The following is a 20,075-nucleotide window of genomic DNA, read 5'->3' as shown; positions in this document are numbered from 1 at the left end:
AAGAGAAAACAAGGAATAATATCTGGAAATAAACATCTAATAGCACATAAAAACTCAACCTTAACATTACTAACAAATAGCACAGCATTTCATTGCAATTAATCAGTAAAACTGACTATGGCATTCCAAATTAAGACAAGTAACAACTCCTCTGCATAATCTCTAGTGTTTGAAATTGTCATTCATTATTATGGTGGTGTACAGGAATATACGTAAAAGAATGCTTAAAAGCTGTGGCACAGAACTGTGTCAACGAGATCTCCAAGAAGCTATCAAATGAAATTAAAAAACCAAAAGACCACCCTCTCACTGCAGTCATTTATGACACTGGTTCCTGAATGAAGTAACCCTTTACGACTCATCTTTTAAGCTGCCAATAAAATTTCCATTCTTTTTTATGTCCTCTCATCTCCACAGGTAACATCCATTCATACAACTCAATATTTCCAAAGTTATGTTGAAGTATTTTAGATTCCTATAAACTTTAATGGTAATAATTACAAGTTTTTGAATTATCTGTGGATAGTTTAAACTTCTTGTGTAAACATATTTGCAAATAATAATTGTGAATAAATGTTTCTATTTATGTGCCACAAATATAGCTGGCGAAATTTCATCTCCTAACATAAATGTTTCAACCAGCAGCAATGTTGCATCTCAAAGGATTACACAGCATATTAATGTAATAACAATATATGGGCAATGACAGATGGCAAATGGCTCTGAGCAAAAAACGGTTCAAATGGCTCTGAGCACTATGGGACTTAAAATCTGTGGTCATCAGTTTCCTAGAACTTAGAACTACTTAAACCTAACTAACCTAAGGACATCACACACATCCATGCCCGAGGCAGGATTCGAACCTGCGACCGTAGCAGTCGCGCGGTTCCGGACTGAGCGCCTAGAACCGCTAGACCACCGCGGCCGGTGACAGATGGCAGAATGCTGCTGAAACATGCCATGCCAAATTATTAATGAAAATAATGAGTGATTGAAGTAGGAAGTGTGTGAGGTCTTTAAAAGTATTACTTTAAATCTACAATAAATACAAATACAAATGTACTTTCTAAATGCCACAATGATGAATAACAAACACTTCAATGAGGCAAATCTATCTGGTTAAGAAACTAATCAAATAGTTTTCAAACACTATCTTGCAGGATAAAATAAAAGAGGAAAAAAGAGATTGAAGAGGAAAGTGGTGAAATCATCAAATAAGAATGAAATACAATTAACTTTTCATCCTGAAAAGACAAATACAAACCATGTTGAAAAAAATAAAAATTAAAATATTCCATGTCAAAACACAGGGTGTGGAAAATTTCAGACACCACACATTAACCAACAATAAAACAGCTTTTCACCTTTGAAAAAATATTTTGCTGTACTGATTTCTTGTTTTTCTCATATTGCCTCAAAATAGTTGCTTCCCCATGATGATTTACTCTGCACCACTAACTAGGAAAGGATCATTTCTGTTTCTTATCAGTAAAAATGTAAGCTTAGTATTGTTTATTTATAATGTGCTACTGTAATATACAACCCACAAAGGCAGATTTTAGTTGGAAATTCATCAATAATTGTGTTCTAGCATACAAGATTACTGGAGTCTGTAACAGTTAAACAATAACACTCAAATGCATTACCATCTGCCGCATTCCGGTCTAGAAAGGACAGTTCATATTAGCAAGAGCATGTTAGCATGTTGTCAATTTCTTCATTGATAATGGCAGAAGAGAACAAGCCTGTTAGACCCTGGACATCACTGACCTGTACCTATGGTCAGAAGCAAAAAGAGATGAAAACAGGAGGTTTTATATTAAATTTCAAATTTGAAATTTTGTCAATAAGAGTGGCAGCAATTCCTACTCAATTACTTCTCTAGTCTTCATCATTTCTCTGTATCAACTGCTCTTCATACACAAGAACACAAAGAAACGTGAAGGCAGGTGCAATCTCCTACACACACACACACACACACACACACACACACACACACAAACCAAATATACATAAGGCAGATATTACACATAACTTGCTGTATCTGAGATTTGCAAAAATAAGTTTTTCAATATTATGTTTATTTTTCAGTTCTCCTGTGTTTCTTAAGCTGATTTTGTCTTCCACATAGAAGTTCTATATATTGTAGGTAAAATTATATGCTAACTTGTTTTACTAGAGGATTTTACTGTTGCAAAATCAACCTTTGGAGCATTAGACTATATACAAGTTTATAATACCTATGACAATTCATGAGTTTACGTTATTTAGTCACACAGTACCTCCATGCATCCTATAGGATATAAATTATTATTAGAATTCACCATAAATGACAGTTGGAATGATGGTTATACTGTGTGAGCTAATAAAAAAAAGACTACAAGAGTCCTTATTTGACTTTTTACATAAAAGGCACATACAGACAACTTACAATATGACTAGAAGTTTGTTTATTACTTAGTTTACTTATTTAATACTGGTAAAACACTGATGCCTTATGGAGTAAAATAAACTGTGATTATTTTTATACAAAAAAAGAAACACCACACACAGAATACGTTGAAAACTATTTCTGATTTTTCATTACCCTGCCTCTCTCCCACATCCCGTTCTACCCTCACTGCCACTATATATGTTTTACCTATAACTTCATTACCCACTGATTCTGTTACTAACAGCTCTGTACCATAAACTCAATTTTTAACACCAATCATTTTATGTTACTGATGTTTTTAAACGTCTAAAATGTGAAACCATCTCCTTTTTGCTCTACATTTGATTTCCATCGTAAACGTTTAAATATTTTCATTCTAGAAGCCTTTATTTGATTTGAAACTATCTTCTAATAAGAGTGACGAAAGGCACAAAAAATTGCACTTGCTACCAGAGGTCAAGGTGAATTTGCAGCTAATGGTGCTGCCGATATTCTCTCAACATTCAGTCAGTCTGACACTATGGAAGCTCTTACTTGTTCATCAACTACAGATCTGTGTGTGTGCGTCTGTATATTTATCTTCTTGTTAAAATTATGCAGCCTTAACAAAAATGTTGATTATTTGTTATAATGCACACTATTCACAACAAATATACAACTTAACAAAGTTAAGTATACACCAACAATTTTTATCACATTTCTACACTGCAAAAACATGTACATTCTAAAAAAGACAGAATCTATTTCATGTAATATTACATTTGTATAAAGAGAATAGCCTTTACCTGACAACATACAGATAACAGTAAATTACTAAAAATATTTCACTGAATATCACAGATAAATTACATAGAAAATTGTGGCAGTCAAGCACAGTGTACAGAACAAATATGACTGAACAGACTAAAAATAATTATTCTGTAACACTTACTACAATAAAATCACAGAATATGCCACCAATAGTGGAATAAATGACCTAGCTGCACTGTTATACATACTGATAGTTTTCTTTGGCTGAAAGTAGAGGCATCTGCTCAACAGAGTCTTTAATATCATACCGTGTCAGCCAATCAGTACTGTCTGGCTTAAATAAGCCAAAACAACGGAATTCAGCAAAGTCAATGAGGTTTTGACAAAGTCCTCTATGAAACGGACTTCTCGTTTCCTGACCCAATCGTCCTGTTGTGTGAAAATGTTTATAGCGACCACTATTCATACGCTCATTTGTTGTCATTCCCAAACACATTATCTGCAACAAAAAAGTATTTATCTAAATTTACATACTTTCTAATTTTCCTCGATTATTCTGAAACCAAGGTGACTTCAACATAGTGACAACTGAAATTCCCGCAGTCTTTAAACTAGATAAGTAAAGGTAATAACTCTAGGTTGTAGTATCTTTTTAACTTTCAAATGGAGTACAACTTTTTCCTACATCCATCTTTTATGGATTAACAAATCTTATTTGTTCCTTTGGTATGTGATGCATCACATTACTGAAGCAAGACTGCTTAATCATGTTTAGCAGTTTTCAATTGGGAACAACAACCATTTTCAAAACTGTGTGTGAAGCTATGAAAGCTTAGGCCACCAATTAGCATCATGAGAAGGGAGCAACGAGTGTAGCACCATCTGATGGCAGAGAAGATTATCAAATGAATGTGACTGGTAAATTTAATCTAACTTTGTTTCATAAGTGAATGACAAATGCCAAAACTGGACAGTATTAAGGGAAGAATATGGTTGTGACTTCCATACTTAAATTTTTTGGTTTGTTTTAATAAATGTTTGACAATACCCATATACTATGAAGCGCCTAGTGAAGTATCAGTACATACTGTTTAGACAGAAGAGAATCCTTCAATGAAACAACTAAGTAGTATCAATGAATGAAACGACTTTATAGGAATCTGTTCCAACAATTATCTCAGATTTACTTAAATATCACTTATTTTCTATGGGTACCTGATGCTCCATCTAAAGAGAATAAGATGGGAGAGACAGTGTTCTTATACTCTTCCTGAAATGTAGTGGGACAGAAATATACAGGGTGATTATAATTACAGATAAACTTTCCAACTGCTGAAGAAACAAGACCACTGGTCAGAATGACGCAAATCGCAATGGAATATTATCAGAGAAGGGGGAAAACGTATGGCAGAAGAAAAATAAATAGTTACAAAATGTAGCAATAGATGGCGCTGTAAGCATCATAATTTAACAGTGGTCGACTACCAATGACAAATGAATCATACAACAATGTCTAAGGTGTAAGTCTGATGTTAAACAAACTGTACTACTCAGTGCGCATGGGTGTACAGGTGTGATACTGTTAGTTACATAAGCCCATCCACAATGGCAGGGTCATATCACATTGGATGGGAAAAATCAGTTTTTAATTGTCCTGAGACCAAAAACCACATAAAAAGCATCAATTATATCGGTTTTTAATTGTCCTGAGGCCAAAAACTGCATAAAAAGCATCAATCACATCAGTTTTTAATCGTCCTCTGGCCAAAAACCGCATAAAAAGCATAATCAAAATCAAATCAAATTATTAATTTCCATGTGACTGGTGCAAAACATGGCCAATACGCTGTCCACTGTTTTCTGCAACAAGTAGAAATCGAGAAACAGCACGTTCCACAACTGATCAAAGTGTTTCCAGGGTCACATTCATAATGTGTTAAGCAATGCGTGTCTTCAATGCAGCTAAGTTTGCAATCAGATCACTGAACACATCTTTCAGATAGCCCCTCAGCCAGAAGTCACACAAATTAAGATCAGGTGACTGGGATGGCCAGGTTGATAATTCTAACATTTCCGAAATGGCACTTCATCAGCTGCTTAACTGGATTTTCAATGTGCAGAGGTGCACCATCTTGCATAAAAATGATCCCATCCACACTGTTGGAGAGCTGGAATGATATGGTTGCACAAAAGACACTCACAGCACTTACCAGTGACGGTACAGATAACATTGCCCATATTCGACAATTCTGTGTACTGACATATCCTGACAGATGGAAGTGGGCTTTGTCTGTCCATAAAATCTTCCATGGCTAATCATTGTCCACTTCCATGTCAGCAAGAAATTCTAAGGCAAAGGCGAAGGTCTTTCTTGCTGGCAGGTCAACAGGAAGCAACTTGTGCACGTGGGTAATTTTGAATGTACAGCAAAGAAGGATGTTTCGCAGGATTTTACGCACCATGCTAATGGGTATGTCCAATGTTCAGGCAATTCTCCATGCACTGCATGTTTGCACACCACCACTTGGTTCCTCCTGCATTGCTGTGGGCACTGCTTCCACTGATATTGAATCAATTCATTTCCTCCGTCTACCAGATTGCATGCCAAAAGAACCCGTCTTTTCAAATTTCTAAATCATTTTCTTCAGATCCACGGAAGTCATAGGACTAATGCCTTTCTTCAAACCCTTCTGTATCTAGAACTTCTGCAGAACCACGCATTATCGTGCAATGAGACAGTCATGGTGAACGTCACAGACGCAAAAGGAGGAAAAGCCAACTACCTGGCTTGCTTATACCAACTTTAATGGGTCATGCACATGACAGGTGTTTTCATTTACATATTCTGACACATACAGTGTCAATACTGATCAATTTTCACACTATTTTTCTTCTTCTGCTGTACGTTTTCCGCCCTCTCTGATAATATTCCGTTGAAATTTGACGTCATTCTGACCAGTGGTCTTATTTTTACAGTGTTTTGAGAGATTAATTTTATGATCACCCCATACTTCTCAATTCCAGTGCAAAACAAATCTTAAAATTTGCTACCAAACCATGCATAAATTACCAACAAGTAACTTGTCCAGCACTTCTAGAAAAAGAAGTCAACAATAGCCGGGATTTAAGAAAAAAACAAAAAGCAACATAAAAGAACTGAGAGACAACAGAAAATCTTTCAAGAAGGAACAAAGAGAAAATGAAGTAATTGTGATGCCAGTTTGTCAACTTGATAGAAAGGAGGGGGAGGGAATAAGAAGGGGGGGGGATAAGATGGATGTTTCCTCCATGTACTGGGTGAGTAACTGTCATCACTCATACAATGTTGCGTATTCTGCCCAGGACCATCTGCAATTATATTAATGGCAGTAAATGTTTTCAAGATTAGAACACAAAAGAGAACCATGTGAAAATGTATAATGAGAGTTTTGTGCAGATGTAGTCATTTGTGAAAATTTGCACGTGCACAGTTCTTTAATATTCTATTATTATCCAGTTAGTGAAAAGGTCATGCAAATTCTTAGTGCAATTCTTCCACATTTTTGGCAACGTACATATACTAAAGTAACTGCATACAATTGTATCTAAATCCAAGATATACTAAAATAACTGTAGGCAGCTGTGTTAAAATCCAAAGCATTTGACCAAGCTAATAATAAAAATTATTGGGGGAAGAGAGTGGGGATGGTGGGGGTGGTGGTGGTGGTGGTGGTGGTGGTGATGAGGAGGAGGAGGAGGAGGAGGAGGAGGAGGAGGAGGATGAAGAGGATGTTGTGAAAATTTCACTGAAGGCCCCTATGCACAATAAAACAATTTGTTAAACTTTACTATATTTGCAAAATATTTGACTGTTTGTGGCTGTCTGATGCAATTGTCAAATACAGAGCATGTCTGGCACGAATGAGAGAAATTTTGATTGACAGAAAATTTGACAAGATGGCACACATTATTTGTGTTGTTGATCTGCTGAATACGTTTAGCTCTTTTTCATCTTCTTCGAACACATTGCCAGAGCCAATGTTAGACACAAAACTCGCTTGTAGAAGAACTTCTGTGAAGTTAGGAAGGTAGGTAGCTCGGTTGGTAGAGCACTTGGCCACAATAGGCAAAGGTCAGGAGCTCGAATCTCAGTCCAGCGCACAGTTTTAATCCGACAGGATGTATTTTATCAGCAAATGCTCTGCTGCAGAGTGAAAATCTCATTCTGGAATGTTAGACATGCTTTATAAGCATTTGTAGGAATGTACAGGCTTGTTTGACAAATCTGTGGATGGATAAGAGTGAACTTGACAAATAAGTTTGATTGTATATAGAGTCCTTAAAGAGTCTGAAAGCTAGGGAGACCTGCATGTATATACAACTGTTTCTTTCTGTTAGAGATTTGATTAGCCATATGAAGAATGCACTGAGGTCTCCGCACATTTACAGGGTTGAACCATCTGTTAAGGGTAGCACCCACAAGAATGAACAATTATTTCTGCACTGAATCATAAACTGATAGAAAAAATTTTTTTAGCACCAAATAGGAGTTATATGACAAAGTTGGTAGCCTTGTTTCTACATCTGAAAGATGATGTCTATTAAAATTTCACACCAGTCGCATAAGAGTCGTGCTAGTAGCACCACTATGAGGATGCAAATTCAGTTTGCTTTAAATACGTGCTGTAATGGTCATCAGCATTAGTTACCTTTGAGATCGGACATGGTGAGTTGATGGTAATCAAGAATGCCTTAATGGCAACAAAGACACCTCACAGAGTTTGAATGAGATAATGTAACAAGCCTAAAGCTGGCTGTTCTCTCTGAGATATGGCAGAATGTCTTGGCAGGAATGTAGCCACTGTACACAACTGCTGACAATGGTGGTCACAAGAATATATTGTTACAAGAAGACTGGCCCCGGACAGCCACATGGCACTGCTAAAAGGGAAGACCATCGTGTTCAGTGTATGGCTCTGGCACATTGTACTACATCTGCAGCAACAATTGACACCACAGTAACACAACAAATTGCTTACTTCAAGGGCAGCTCTGAGGCAGATGCCCTGTAGTATGCCTTCCACTGCCCCCAAACCACCACCATTTAAGACTTCAATGGTGTCAAGTGAGAGCTCATCGGAGGGCAGGTGGATGTCTGTGGTGTTTTCTGATGAAAGCTGGTTCTGCCTCAGTGCCAGTGATGGCCATGTGTTGGTTAGGAGGAGGCCAGATGAGGGCCTGCAACCAACCTGCTTGTGTGCTAGACACCTCAGACCTACATTTGAGGTTATGGTCCCCAATGCGATTACGTATGACAATAGGAGCACTCTCACAGTTATCCCAAGCACACTGACTACAAACCTGTGCGTCAATCTGGTGCAACCTGTTGTGCTGCCATTCGTGAATAGCACTCCGCGATGTGTTTTCCAACAGGATAATACTCACTCACATATCACTGTTGTAACACAACAAGCTCTACAGCGTTGGCATGTTGCCTCGGCCTACTCGATCACTAGATCCATCTCCAATCGAGCATGTATGGGACATCATCAGGTGACAACTCCAGCATCATCCACAAACAGCATTAACCATTCCTTTATTGACTGACCAAGTGCAACAGGCACGGAACTCCATCCCACAAACTGACATCGGGCATGTGTACGACACAATGCAAGCATGTTTGCATGCTCGGATTCAACATTCCAGTTATTAATGTACTAGCTCTGCAGATGATGAAGAAATAGATGAAATGTATGACGAGATAAAAGAAATTATTCAGGTAGTGAAGGGAGACGAAAATTTAATAGTCATGGGTGACTGGAATTCATCAGTAGGAAAAGGGAGAGAAGGAAACATAGTAGGTGAATATGGATTGGGGGGGAAGGAATGAGAGAGGAAGCCGCCTTGTAGAATTTTGCACAGAGCATAACTTAATCATAGCTAACACTTGGTTCAAGAATCATAAAAGAAGGTTTTATACCTGGAAGAATCCTGGAGATACTAAAAGATATCAGATAGATTATATAATGGTAAGACAGAGATTTAGGAACCAGGTTTTAAATTGTAAGACATTTCCAGGGGCAGATGTGGATTCTGACCACAATCTATTGGTTATGAACTGCAGATTGAAACTGAAGAAACTGCAAAAAGGCGGGAATTTAAGAAGATGGGACCTGGATAAACTGAAAGAACCAGAGGTTGTAGAGAGTTTCAGGGAGAGCGTAAGGGAACAATTGACAGGAATGGGGGAAAGAAATACAGTAGAAGAAGAATGGGTAGCTCTGAGGGATGAAGTAGTGAAGGCAGCAGATGATCAAGTAGGTAAAAAGACGAGGGCTAATAGAAATCCTTGGGTAACAGAAGAAATATTGAATTTAATTGATGAAAGGAGAAAATATAAAAATGCAGTAAATGACGCAGGCAAAAAGGAATAGAAACATCTCAAAAATGATATCGACAGGAAGTGCAAAATGGCTAAGCAGGGATGGCTAGAGGACAAATGTAAGGATGTAGAGGCTTGTCTCACTAGGGGTAAGATAGATACTGCCTACAGGAAAATTAAAGAGACCTTTGGAGAGAAGAGAACCACTTGTATGAATATCAAGAGCTCGGATGGCAACCCAGTTCTAAGCAAAGAAGGGAAGGCAGAAAGGTGGAAGGAGTATATAGAGGGTTTATACAAGGGTGATGTACTTGAGGACAATATTATGGAAATGGAAGAGGATGTAGATGAAGACGAAATGGGAGATAAGATACTGCGTGAAGAGTTTGACAGAGCACTGAAAGACCTGAGTCGAAACAAGGCCCCGGGAGTAGACAACATTCCATTAGAACTACTGATGGCCTCGGGAGAGCCAGTCATGACAAAACTCTACCATCTGGTGAGCACAATGTATGAACAGGCGAAATACCCTCAGACTTCAAGAAGAATATAATAATTCCAATCCCAAAGAAAGCAGTTGTTGACAGATGTGAAAATTACCGAACTATCAGTTTAATAAGTCACAGCTGCAAAATACTAACGCGAATTCTTTACAGACGAATGGAAAAACTGGTAGAAGCGGACGTCGGGGAAGATCAGTTTGGATTCCGTAGAAATGTTGGAACACGTGAGGCAATACTGACCTTACGACTTATCTTAGAAGAAAGATTAAGAAAAGGCAAACCTACGTTTCTAGCATTTGTAGACTTAGAGAAAGCTTTTGACAATGTTAACTGGAATACTCTCTTTCAAATTCTGAAGGTGGCAGGGGTAAAATACAGGGAGCGAAAGGCTATTTACAACTTATACAGAAACCAGATGGCAGTTATAAGAGTCGAGGGGCATGAAAGGGAAGCATTGGTTGGGAAAGGAGTGAGACAGGGTTGTAGCCTTTCCCCGATGTTATTCAATCTGTATATTGAGCAAGCAGTAAAGGAAACAAAAGAAAAATTCGGAGTAGGTATTAAAATTCATGGAGAAGAAGTAAAAACTTTGAGGTTCGCCGATGACATTGTAATTCTGTCAGAGACAGCAAAGGACTTGGAAGAGCAGTTGAATGGAATGGACAGTGTCTTGAAAGGAGGATATAAGATGAACATCAACAAAAGCAAAACGAGGATAATGGAATGTAGTCAAATTAAGTCGGGTGATGCTGAGGGAATTAGATTAGGAAATGAGACACTTAAAGTAGTAAAGGAGTTTTGTTATTTAGGGAGTAAAATAACCGATGATGGTCGAAGCAGAGAGGATATAAAATGTAGACTGGCAATGACAAGGAAAGCGTTTCTCAAGAAGAGAAATTTGTTAACATCGAGTATAGATTTAAGTTTCAGGAAGTCATTTCTGAAAGTATTTGTATGGAGTGTAGCCATGTATGGAAGTGAAACATGGACGATAACTAGTTTGGACAAGAAGAGAACAGAAGCTTTCGAAATGTGGTGCTACAGAAGAATGCTGAAGATAAGGTGGGTAGATCACGTAACTAATGAGGAGGTATTGAGTAGGATTGGGGAGAAGAGGAGTTTGTGGCACAACTTGACTAGAAGAAGGGATCGGTTGGTAGGACATGTTTTGAGGCATCGAGGGATCACAAATTTAGCATTGGAGGGCACCGTGGAGGATAAAAATCGTAGAGGGAGACCAAGAGATGAATACACTAAGCAGATTCAGAAGGATGTAGGATGCAGTAGGTACTGGGAGATGAAGAAGCTTGCACAGGATAGAGTAGCATGGAGAGCTGCATCAAACCAGTCTCAGGACTGAAGACAACAACAACAACAACAACAACAATGTACCAGCACTTCACAGTTGCAATGGCTTCTCTCGAACTTACACTAACTTGTGATCTTGCAATGTTAATCACTTAAACATGTTACCTAGACAAATGTATTATGCAAATTTTATGATGGGCATTTCATAAATTATGCACACTAAGTTTTTTACTTACACATTTATTTATTTTTTTATTTAATAAAATTGCATCCAAATAGCCATACAGTTACTTTTCTTAACATTTTACATTTACATTTTTCATTTTTGCATATATTTCACTCTTTTACTGCACAGTTCTATGTGATATCATTCCAGGCTTTGTTACACAGTACACACACACACACACACACACACACACACACACACAGAGTGGTTCGTCATTGCTTCAGTGCCGTGGAATTCCGGCCATACTTTTTCTTGTTTATCCTCCGTGATCTTCAGTTGATTTCTGGAAGCCCTGGTGTGTGGCATCATATATCGAAGTTTGATGTCTTCAATTAGGAATGGCAAGATTTTTGCATTGAATCATTTCATGGCTGTTTCTAGACTGAGTAGGCGGATGTTTTCGATGTCCTGTATTGCTATTGTTGCTTGGGCTGCACGTTCTGTTGTATGTTTTGTGAAGCATTTGGCTGTTGGTTGCCATGTCACCCCTTGGTACTTAAGACTCCGTTTGATTGCAGAATGATGTTCGAAAAAGAGAGGTTGTCTGATATTGTGATTAAGTTGTATTTGTGGATTGACTTGATTATTCTTGCCCATATGCTATCTTCTCCCATTGTGTTTTCCAGTTTTCAGACTATGAACCTCTTTCCAGTAGGTCAAAGGCTTTGGTAACGTCTATGAACACTGCGTAGAACATTTGTTTCTTTTGTAGCGCTTTGTTGATGATGTTTAGAAGAAGCCTGACTGCCGTAAGTGTTGATCGTCCAGATCTGAAACCCATGTTTTGTTCTGGGAGGTGACTGTCCACACAGGCTTTGATTTTTTGTGTAATTATCTTTGAAAACATCTTGAACTAAGTATTTTCCAGGGCTATGCCTCTGTACTTGTTTGTGTCCGTTTGGTCTCCTCTACCTTTCTAAAGAACTTTTATTATCGAGTGTCTCCACTGGGTCGGAATTCTTCCAAGTTCCAGGCATTTGTTTAATAGTTTGATCCATACATGTTGGAGAGCCTCTTTTGCATCTTTTTTATGTTCATTATATATATTAACGGGTCCTGCTGCTTTCTTGTTCTTCAGTGTTTTTATTACTTCTTTAACATCATCTTCATTTAGAGGTTCCCATACATTGTCTTTTTTCTTTGTTTGATGTTGTTTCTCTTTCTTTGGGGATGTTTTGATTCCTTTTTTGTTCAGTATCGAAGTGGTCTTCCCATTCCTTCATGTCTATATTTGGTGTATGAGCCATTCTTCTTGGTCTTGCTGCTATGTATGGGTCTTTCTCTGTTTCATCCGCTTCTCTTTTTGCTTCTCTTTCTGTGTGTTCTTTTTTCTTTTCTTCTATTAGTTTTTTGTAGATTCTCCTCTCTTCTGCATATAGTTTGCACGTTTCCTCGCCGTGCTGGTTTCTTAATCTGTGGAGCGTTCTTAGAACAGTGTTCCTTTTGCTGTAGCATTCAGCATCGAACCATCTTTTTGCCGTCCTTGTTTTTGGGTTTGTTTGTATCACTGAATTTTTTAGGAGGTCTTCTATTTTGTCTGTTGCATCTTCAAGGTCTCCTTCCTCTATTAAAGTTTCTATTTGTGTTATTTGATCTTGCTGGTTTGTTAATTTTTCTTTATCTGCTTTTCTTTGTGTGATCTGGTGGGTCTTTCTTGCTGGTGGTGATGTGACGTTATTTATATTTATCTTCACTGGAATGTGCTTTCGTATAGGAGTCATGCCATATTGGTTGAATACTTCCTTTTATTTCTCCTCTTGTTAATGCGATATCAATGGCACTTTTCCCATTGTGGAATATATATGTAGGGTGAAACCATCCTCTTCTAGGGTTTCAATGACTAGTCTTGTTTTATAGTTCTCCTTGTCTATTCTGCAGTTGAGATCGCCTGCAATAATGGTGGGTTTGCTGTCGCATTGTTTGATGAGTGTGGCTATTTCATCAATTATTTCTACAGCATTTGTGTGCGGTTTAAAATAGACTGCAATTATATTTATGTTTGCTGCTTCTACTAGCATACTATTTTCTTGTTTTATGATTTTTTTCGGTGGGGGTCATCCAGGGTTTCAGTAGGATAGATATTCTTCCCATGGGTCATCCTCTTTCTCCCTTCTTTGGCATTAGGTGAATATTGTAGAAATCTTTATGTTGCCAGTTGTCTATCAGGAAGGTTTCTGACAGAACTGCAAGATCCAAGCTTTGCAGAATGTCTGTTGGTGTTAGGTTAAGAGCATTTTTTATTCCCTCTGTATTCCACAAGACTGCTTTTATTTCTTGTCCTTCTGGTTTTCTTCTTAGTTTAGTTGAGCTCTGCTCCCTCTTCCATTGATCGTCTTGGGAAACGAAATCGACGTACTTTTATGTTTTCAGGCCAGAAATCTGGTTCTTGTGTGATTTGTAGATCTTCAAACAGACTGCCTATTTGAAAGCTTTTTTGTCACAGTGTGCGCAGTTCTTCACATTCAAGTTGTCTCAGTATTTCGTTCTTGTTGAGGTATTTCACTACTGTATGAGTTGTGGCGGTTCTATTTAAGTTAGGAATATACAGGGTGTTTCAAAAATGACCGGTATATTTGAAACGGTAATAAAAACTAAACGAGCAGCGATAGAAATACACCGTTTGTTGCAATATGCTTGGGACAACAGTACATTTTCAGGCAGACAAACTTTCGAAATTACAGTAGTTACAATTGTCAACAACAGATGGCGCTGCGGTCTGGGAAACTCTAGAGTACGATATTTTCCACATATCCACCATGCATAGCAATAATATGGCGTAGTCTCTGAATGAAATTACCCGAAACCTTTGACAACGTGTCTGGCGGAATGGCTTCACATGCAGATGAGATGTACTGCTTCAGCTGTTCAATTGTTTCTGGATTCTGGCGGTACACCTGATCTTTCAAGTGTCCCCACGGAAAGAAGTCACAGGGGTTCATGTCTGGCGAATAGGGAGGCCAATCCACGCCACCTCCTGTATGTTTCAGATAGCCCAAAGCAATCACACGATCATCGAAATATTCATTCAGGAAATTAAAGACGTCGGCCGTGCGATGTGGCCGGGCACCATCTTGCATAAACCACGAGGTGTTCGCAGTGTCGTCTAAGGCAGTTTGTACCGCCACAAATTCACGAAGAATGTCCAGATAGCATGATGCAGTAATCGTTTCTATCGCTGCTCGTTTAGTTTTTATTGCCGTTTCAAATATACCGGTCATTTTTGAAACACCCTGTATAACCACACTGTTGTTTCTGCTGCTTGCATTTCTTCATCTTTTTTCTTTGGTACCCATTATGGTTTTATTTTTAAACTAGTTTCTTCTGTACCAGCTCCTCCCTACCACAGTACTCCAAGTTGATTCCTCTAGTTCATTAACCTGATTTCGGGTTTTATTATGCTCATGTGCATTGATCTGGACTTGTGGCTGATTTTGTTGCTGGAGCAGAGGATTTCTGTATTTAGTTTGTATGTTGTTTTGCATCCGTTTTGGTTTTCTAGGTGACTTTCCTTTTCTATTTTTCTTTATTTGCTCCTGTATTAATATCCCTAGTTGGTATTTTAGGAAATCAGTTATCTCCTCCATTTTATGCCTCAGTTCTCCCATTTCCGTGTTATTTTCATCTTTTTTTGCTTTCTGATAGAGCTACCCACTCTAATATCTCCACTGAAGTTCTTCTCAGATCCTGTAGGTGTCTCTTCCGTCTGCCTCTGTTCGCTATGTGCTGTTTCCTGCATTTCTCCGATAGGTGTTGCTAGTTGTCCAGCTGTCTTCTTCCTCACTCATCTCCTCTTGTTGGAGGTTCCTAACCTCTCTTGTAGGACTCCTATTCTCCTCCTCCTTTGCTTTTGTTTTGTTTTTCAAAGATTCTAAGCATTTTCTTATGTCACTCACCGCCTCTAGTAATTCCATTCTTCATTTTCTTCTTCATATATCCTCCTCCTTTTGCCACTTTTCTGATCTTCATAAGAGTGTTCTCAATACGTTGCACTGAACTGTCCGCCATCTTTATTTATTTTTCAATATCTCTTTACTGTCTTTCAATATAGTCTCCCTCCTTCTCTATGACTGAATCTCAACATCTCAGAAGTTCTATTATTCCAAGACACCACTCCTGTTCAACTGTTGAATGACTCGGGTATCGGTAGTAGAAAGCTCTTCCAGAGAAAGATAACAACGTCCATGCATAGGTTTTTTCAACTTCAGTAACAAGTCGAAACCCGGTGGACTCACATCTGGATTTTAGCGAGGATACAGCAACACTTCCCATTTGTGTATCACTCAGTTTTTGGGCTACAACATTGCTGGTTTGTGGGCGAGCATTGTGTGGAGAATGGGAGAATGAGTGGCTCAGCCTCACACAACTGATTTCAGGTTTTGTGCATTTTTCTGTACAGGTTTAGCATGATGTTTAATACACTGTTGTGATACTTGTTCCACATGGGACTACTTGTCACGATTATTCCTCGGTGATCATAAGCAAAAATTTGATGGAGCACGTTAACTCTTTTTTATGTGGAGAATCTGAAGCTCTCCACTCACTGGACTGTTATTTCGACTCAGCTTCAAAGTCTGTAATTCATGTTTCATCAATAGCAACAATTTAAGACCAGAATCATTGACCTTCACAGTGAAATCTTTTTTTGGGCAAGGTTGCAATGCCGAGGCATTTCTGTTCCTCTTCAGCAGTCAAACAGTTGGAACTGATCTCGCAGAAATTTTCTCTTCATCAAATCATTTATAAGAATATGGAATACTGATGTTGAGGGAATTCCCTTGGCTTCAGAGAGTTCAACACAAGTCACAGTGCTATCTTCTTCAACAGCATCTGCCACAAGTTTTATACTTCATTCATCTGTTGTCATTTTTGGTCTTCTGGGTCTTGGATTATCGTCTATGCTTATACAACCACCATGAAAACAATTCACCCAATGTGAAACTGTACTATGTTCTGTGGTAAACTCACAACAAACTTCACTTAATGCACTGTGGATTTCTATTGGGTTTTTGCTGTGTAAAGTTTTGATCATCATGTATGACAGCACCCAAGACCCCCCCACAGGCTCCACTTCTATCTCTCACCAATTTTATGTTAGATTACACCGCGAAAAAACAAATACGTGCTGCTTCCTCAAGCTCCTAACACAAACAATTCAACAGTAATACCAACACATACATTATTTATAAAATATCCCTTGTATTATTTATGAAACGTTCTTTGTATTACTCTACATTAATTATCTTTTGGTGCTGCAATGTTTTTCTGTCAGTGTATATGTAAATGACATTCCATTTAAGGCACATCCAGCATAACAATTTCTTCTAGCAGATGACACGTATTATTAGTCTCAAAATCACATCATGCAAAAGAAGTGAAACTGCTTGCATTAGTAAGGAATTACTTGTAATGAGGCATTAGTGGACGACTGTTTTTTGATGGTGACCTGCATCACAACGCATTAAAAAAAGTGTCAACTCAGTGGCAGTTGACAAACGGTTTGCAACAGAGTAGTTCTTGCACTATGCCATAAGGTAAGAACAGCTGAGTTACTGTGCAGCTTTACAGCAAAACATAATGCAGAAATGTCTTGAGCAGGGGAAGGAACAAATGGTGGTGAGTGCAGACTCAAGTGGGTTCTACTCTGACAACAATCCATTTGGTAAGCATAAAGAATTTGTATTGAGAGTCTAGTTTTACTCTCTCTCTCTCTCTCTCTCTCTCTCTCTGTTTGGTCATATCTTGTACACAAAAACTGCTGGGTGCATAAAATTACCAGAGGGAAAGCATATGGCTGTAACAAATTGGTCACCCACTCCCATGGAGTTGATCGATTTGATCAAAATTAAATTGTGCTCTTACTCTGTGACAACATAAAATCACAATCATGTACTAATATGGCATGATAAATACACACATGTAATAACTTTTCACCTGTGTCAAGCTAGCAGGTGCAAAACAATAGAGATCCTCTTCTCTTCATTTTAGAAACATAGTACACCTAGATGGCTGCACTGAAATAACGCAACATTTTGACGAGTGTCACTCTGATCATCTTCTGGTGAGGAAACAGGAGAATTTCAATGCAACCACCTGGATGGAAGCATGAGAAGATTTCATCTGCAGTATGCATTCATTTACGTACTTCAAAAGTTACAACACTGAACATTCATAAATTTTGTGATATGGCCTTTTAACATCAGAAATCATGTCATTGTCATGTCGGTACTGCAGCATGGCTACAAGTGAGGGGAAACTACAGCCATTATTTTGCCTACAGCCATTATTTTGCCTACAGCTATACCAAATAGTTTAATAGTGATAGTATTTTGGACGTAAAAAAGTCTGTCACTCAAATGTGCAGACACGCATTTGTCAGAAAAATAAGCAACCCCCCCCCCCCCCCACCCTCTTTCACATTCTCCCCTCCCACACCACTTTGCCCCATTCCCTCAAAATTAATAAACAATATGAATTTCATTTAAATTATACTTTTTTCTTAACTGTCTCTCTTTCTCTCACACAAATGTAGTCAAAACCAAACTCTTATTCATTTACACAGGCACGTGTGTGAGCACCTGCCCCCCCCCCCCTCCCCCACACACCATTGAGAGGCTATAAGTGAGGTATTAGCATCTAGAGAGACACATGATTCAATAACTAAATTCAGCAGGATATTGGTTTCTCAAGACACATTTGTGATCCCTGGAGATAGGACATATTACAGTTTGGGTGCAGTGGGTATAGTCAGACTATAAAAATGTTATTGTGTGTGTAAGTGGAGGTTCAACAGCACTTTACAACTTTTGAAGGTGACTGCTGTTATTTAGAGCAGAGGCACGAGATTTTACACGGGCAGCTTCTGGTAGTGATAGTTGAGCAGTAAGTGTGTAGTTCGAAGTAGAGTGTGACAGTACTTATAAGAAATTGACATTCTTAGTACAAGGCGACCTTATTGTGTCAATAACTATGGCTCAGAGGCTTGTTAAAAAGAAAAGTAACTGTATCATTTCTGTGAGAGCGGATTTACTTCATTTTTGTGATTACTGGGTTTTCATATTATGAACACTGGCCCCGAGAAGTTTTATTTGAGGAGAATTTTTTGATGAGGTTGTAGTTTCTATTTGGGAGGTAAGAGGAGTGTAGCAGGAATATGGGCCCAGGAAATGACCTGGGGGGGGGGGGGGGTCTCTGCAGACATCATGAGACTCTGGCATAAAATGGGGGTGATACGCGATTACAAGAACTCAGCAAGAGAGTTCTCACAGCCTCTGTCACCTCAATTCTCCAACTTCCTACCTACACGTGGTGCCCCCTGTTAAGCCTATCAACTCAGCGGAAGGTTGGGTAACCAACCCCAGCGGGAAACTGAGTCGGTGAGCAGATAGGAGTTGGAGGACAGTGGAAGGCAATGGGAAACCACCACTGAACTATCCCAAGAAAACCCCATGGCTTCGCTCAGCTCAAAATGTTCCGGAGTTTCAAGTTCCCCGATCGGATCTCCGGGGGGAACCAGGTTGAGAGGAGCTTCATGAAGAGTAAGATGGTGCAAAGAGAAGCACTGCATAGAAACATGGAATGTAAGATCCATGTATCAAGGAAAACTAGACATAGCGAAAAGAGAAATGGAGAAAATTAACATCAACATATTGGGATTAAGTGAAATGAGGTGGACTGGCATGGGAGAATTTGCTTCGGATGGCCATCTAGTGTATTATTCTGGGCACGATAACAACAGAAGTAATGGAGTAGCCTTCATAGTTAGTGATAAAGTGAGAAAAGCTGTAATGGAATGCAAATATAAAAATGATAGAATGATATCCATCAGACTTCACGGTCAGCCCCTCAACATCACAGTAATTCAAGTTTATGCACCAACAACCGATGCTGAAAAGGAAATTATTGACCAGTTCTATGGAGATTTACAAGAATTACTACTGTCAACACCAAAAAAGGATACCGTCTTCATAGTTGGCGATTGGAATGCAAAAGTGGGAAATGAAGCTGTAGAAGGTATAACAGGGAAAAATGGTCTTGGTACAACAAATGAAGCTGGACAGAGACTCCTAGAATTCTGCCAAGAAAATTCATTGATAATTACTAATACACTGTTTCAACTACCAAAGCGACGCCTATATACCTGGACTTCGCCAGATGGCCAACACCGGAACCAAATTGATTACATACTTTGTAATCAGAGGTGGAAGAGCGCGGTTCAGTCAGCTACAACAAGACCTGGGGTTGACTGCGGATCAGATCATGAGCTCCTGATTGCAAAATTTCGGCTGAAACTTCAGAATGTAGCAAAAAGTATCCCAACTTGCAGATACGACCTTAACTCTATACCCTCCGACTATGCTGTAGAGGTACAAAACAGATTTAATGTATTACAGCTGGAGGGCAAAAGCTCGCAAGAGATGTGGACAGAAGTAGCTAATACTGTCAAGGAGGCTGCAGAGAAACACATTCCCAAGAAAAGGAACAGTAAGAAGGCTA

General features: G+C 38.7%; 1 protein-coding gene across 1 annotated transcript in view; it reads right to left on the bottom strand.

Moving 5' to 3' along the window:
* Positions 1-1,304: 1,304 nt before the first annotated feature.
* LOC124787655 (palmitoyltransferase Hip14) overlaps positions 1,305-20,075 on the bottom strand; it is a 134,184-nt gene continuing 115,413 nt past the window's right edge. The window contains exon 12 of the mRNA XM_047254456.1: positions 1,305-3,683. Within this exon, the coding sequence (XP_047110412.1) occupies positions 3,423-3,683 (261 nt within the window). The 3' untranslated portion in view covers positions 1,305-3,422. The remainder of the gene's footprint in view (positions 3,684-20,075) is intronic.

Source organism: Schistocerca piceifrons, chromosome 3, assembly GCF_021461385.2.
Source record: "Schistocerca piceifrons isolate TAMUIC-IGC-003096 chromosome 3, iqSchPice1.1, whole genome shotgun sequence".
Lineage (NCBI taxonomy): Eukaryota > Metazoa > Arthropoda > Insecta > Orthoptera > Acrididae > Schistocerca > Schistocerca piceifrons.
This window is presented reverse-complemented; position numbering and strand designations above follow the sequence as displayed.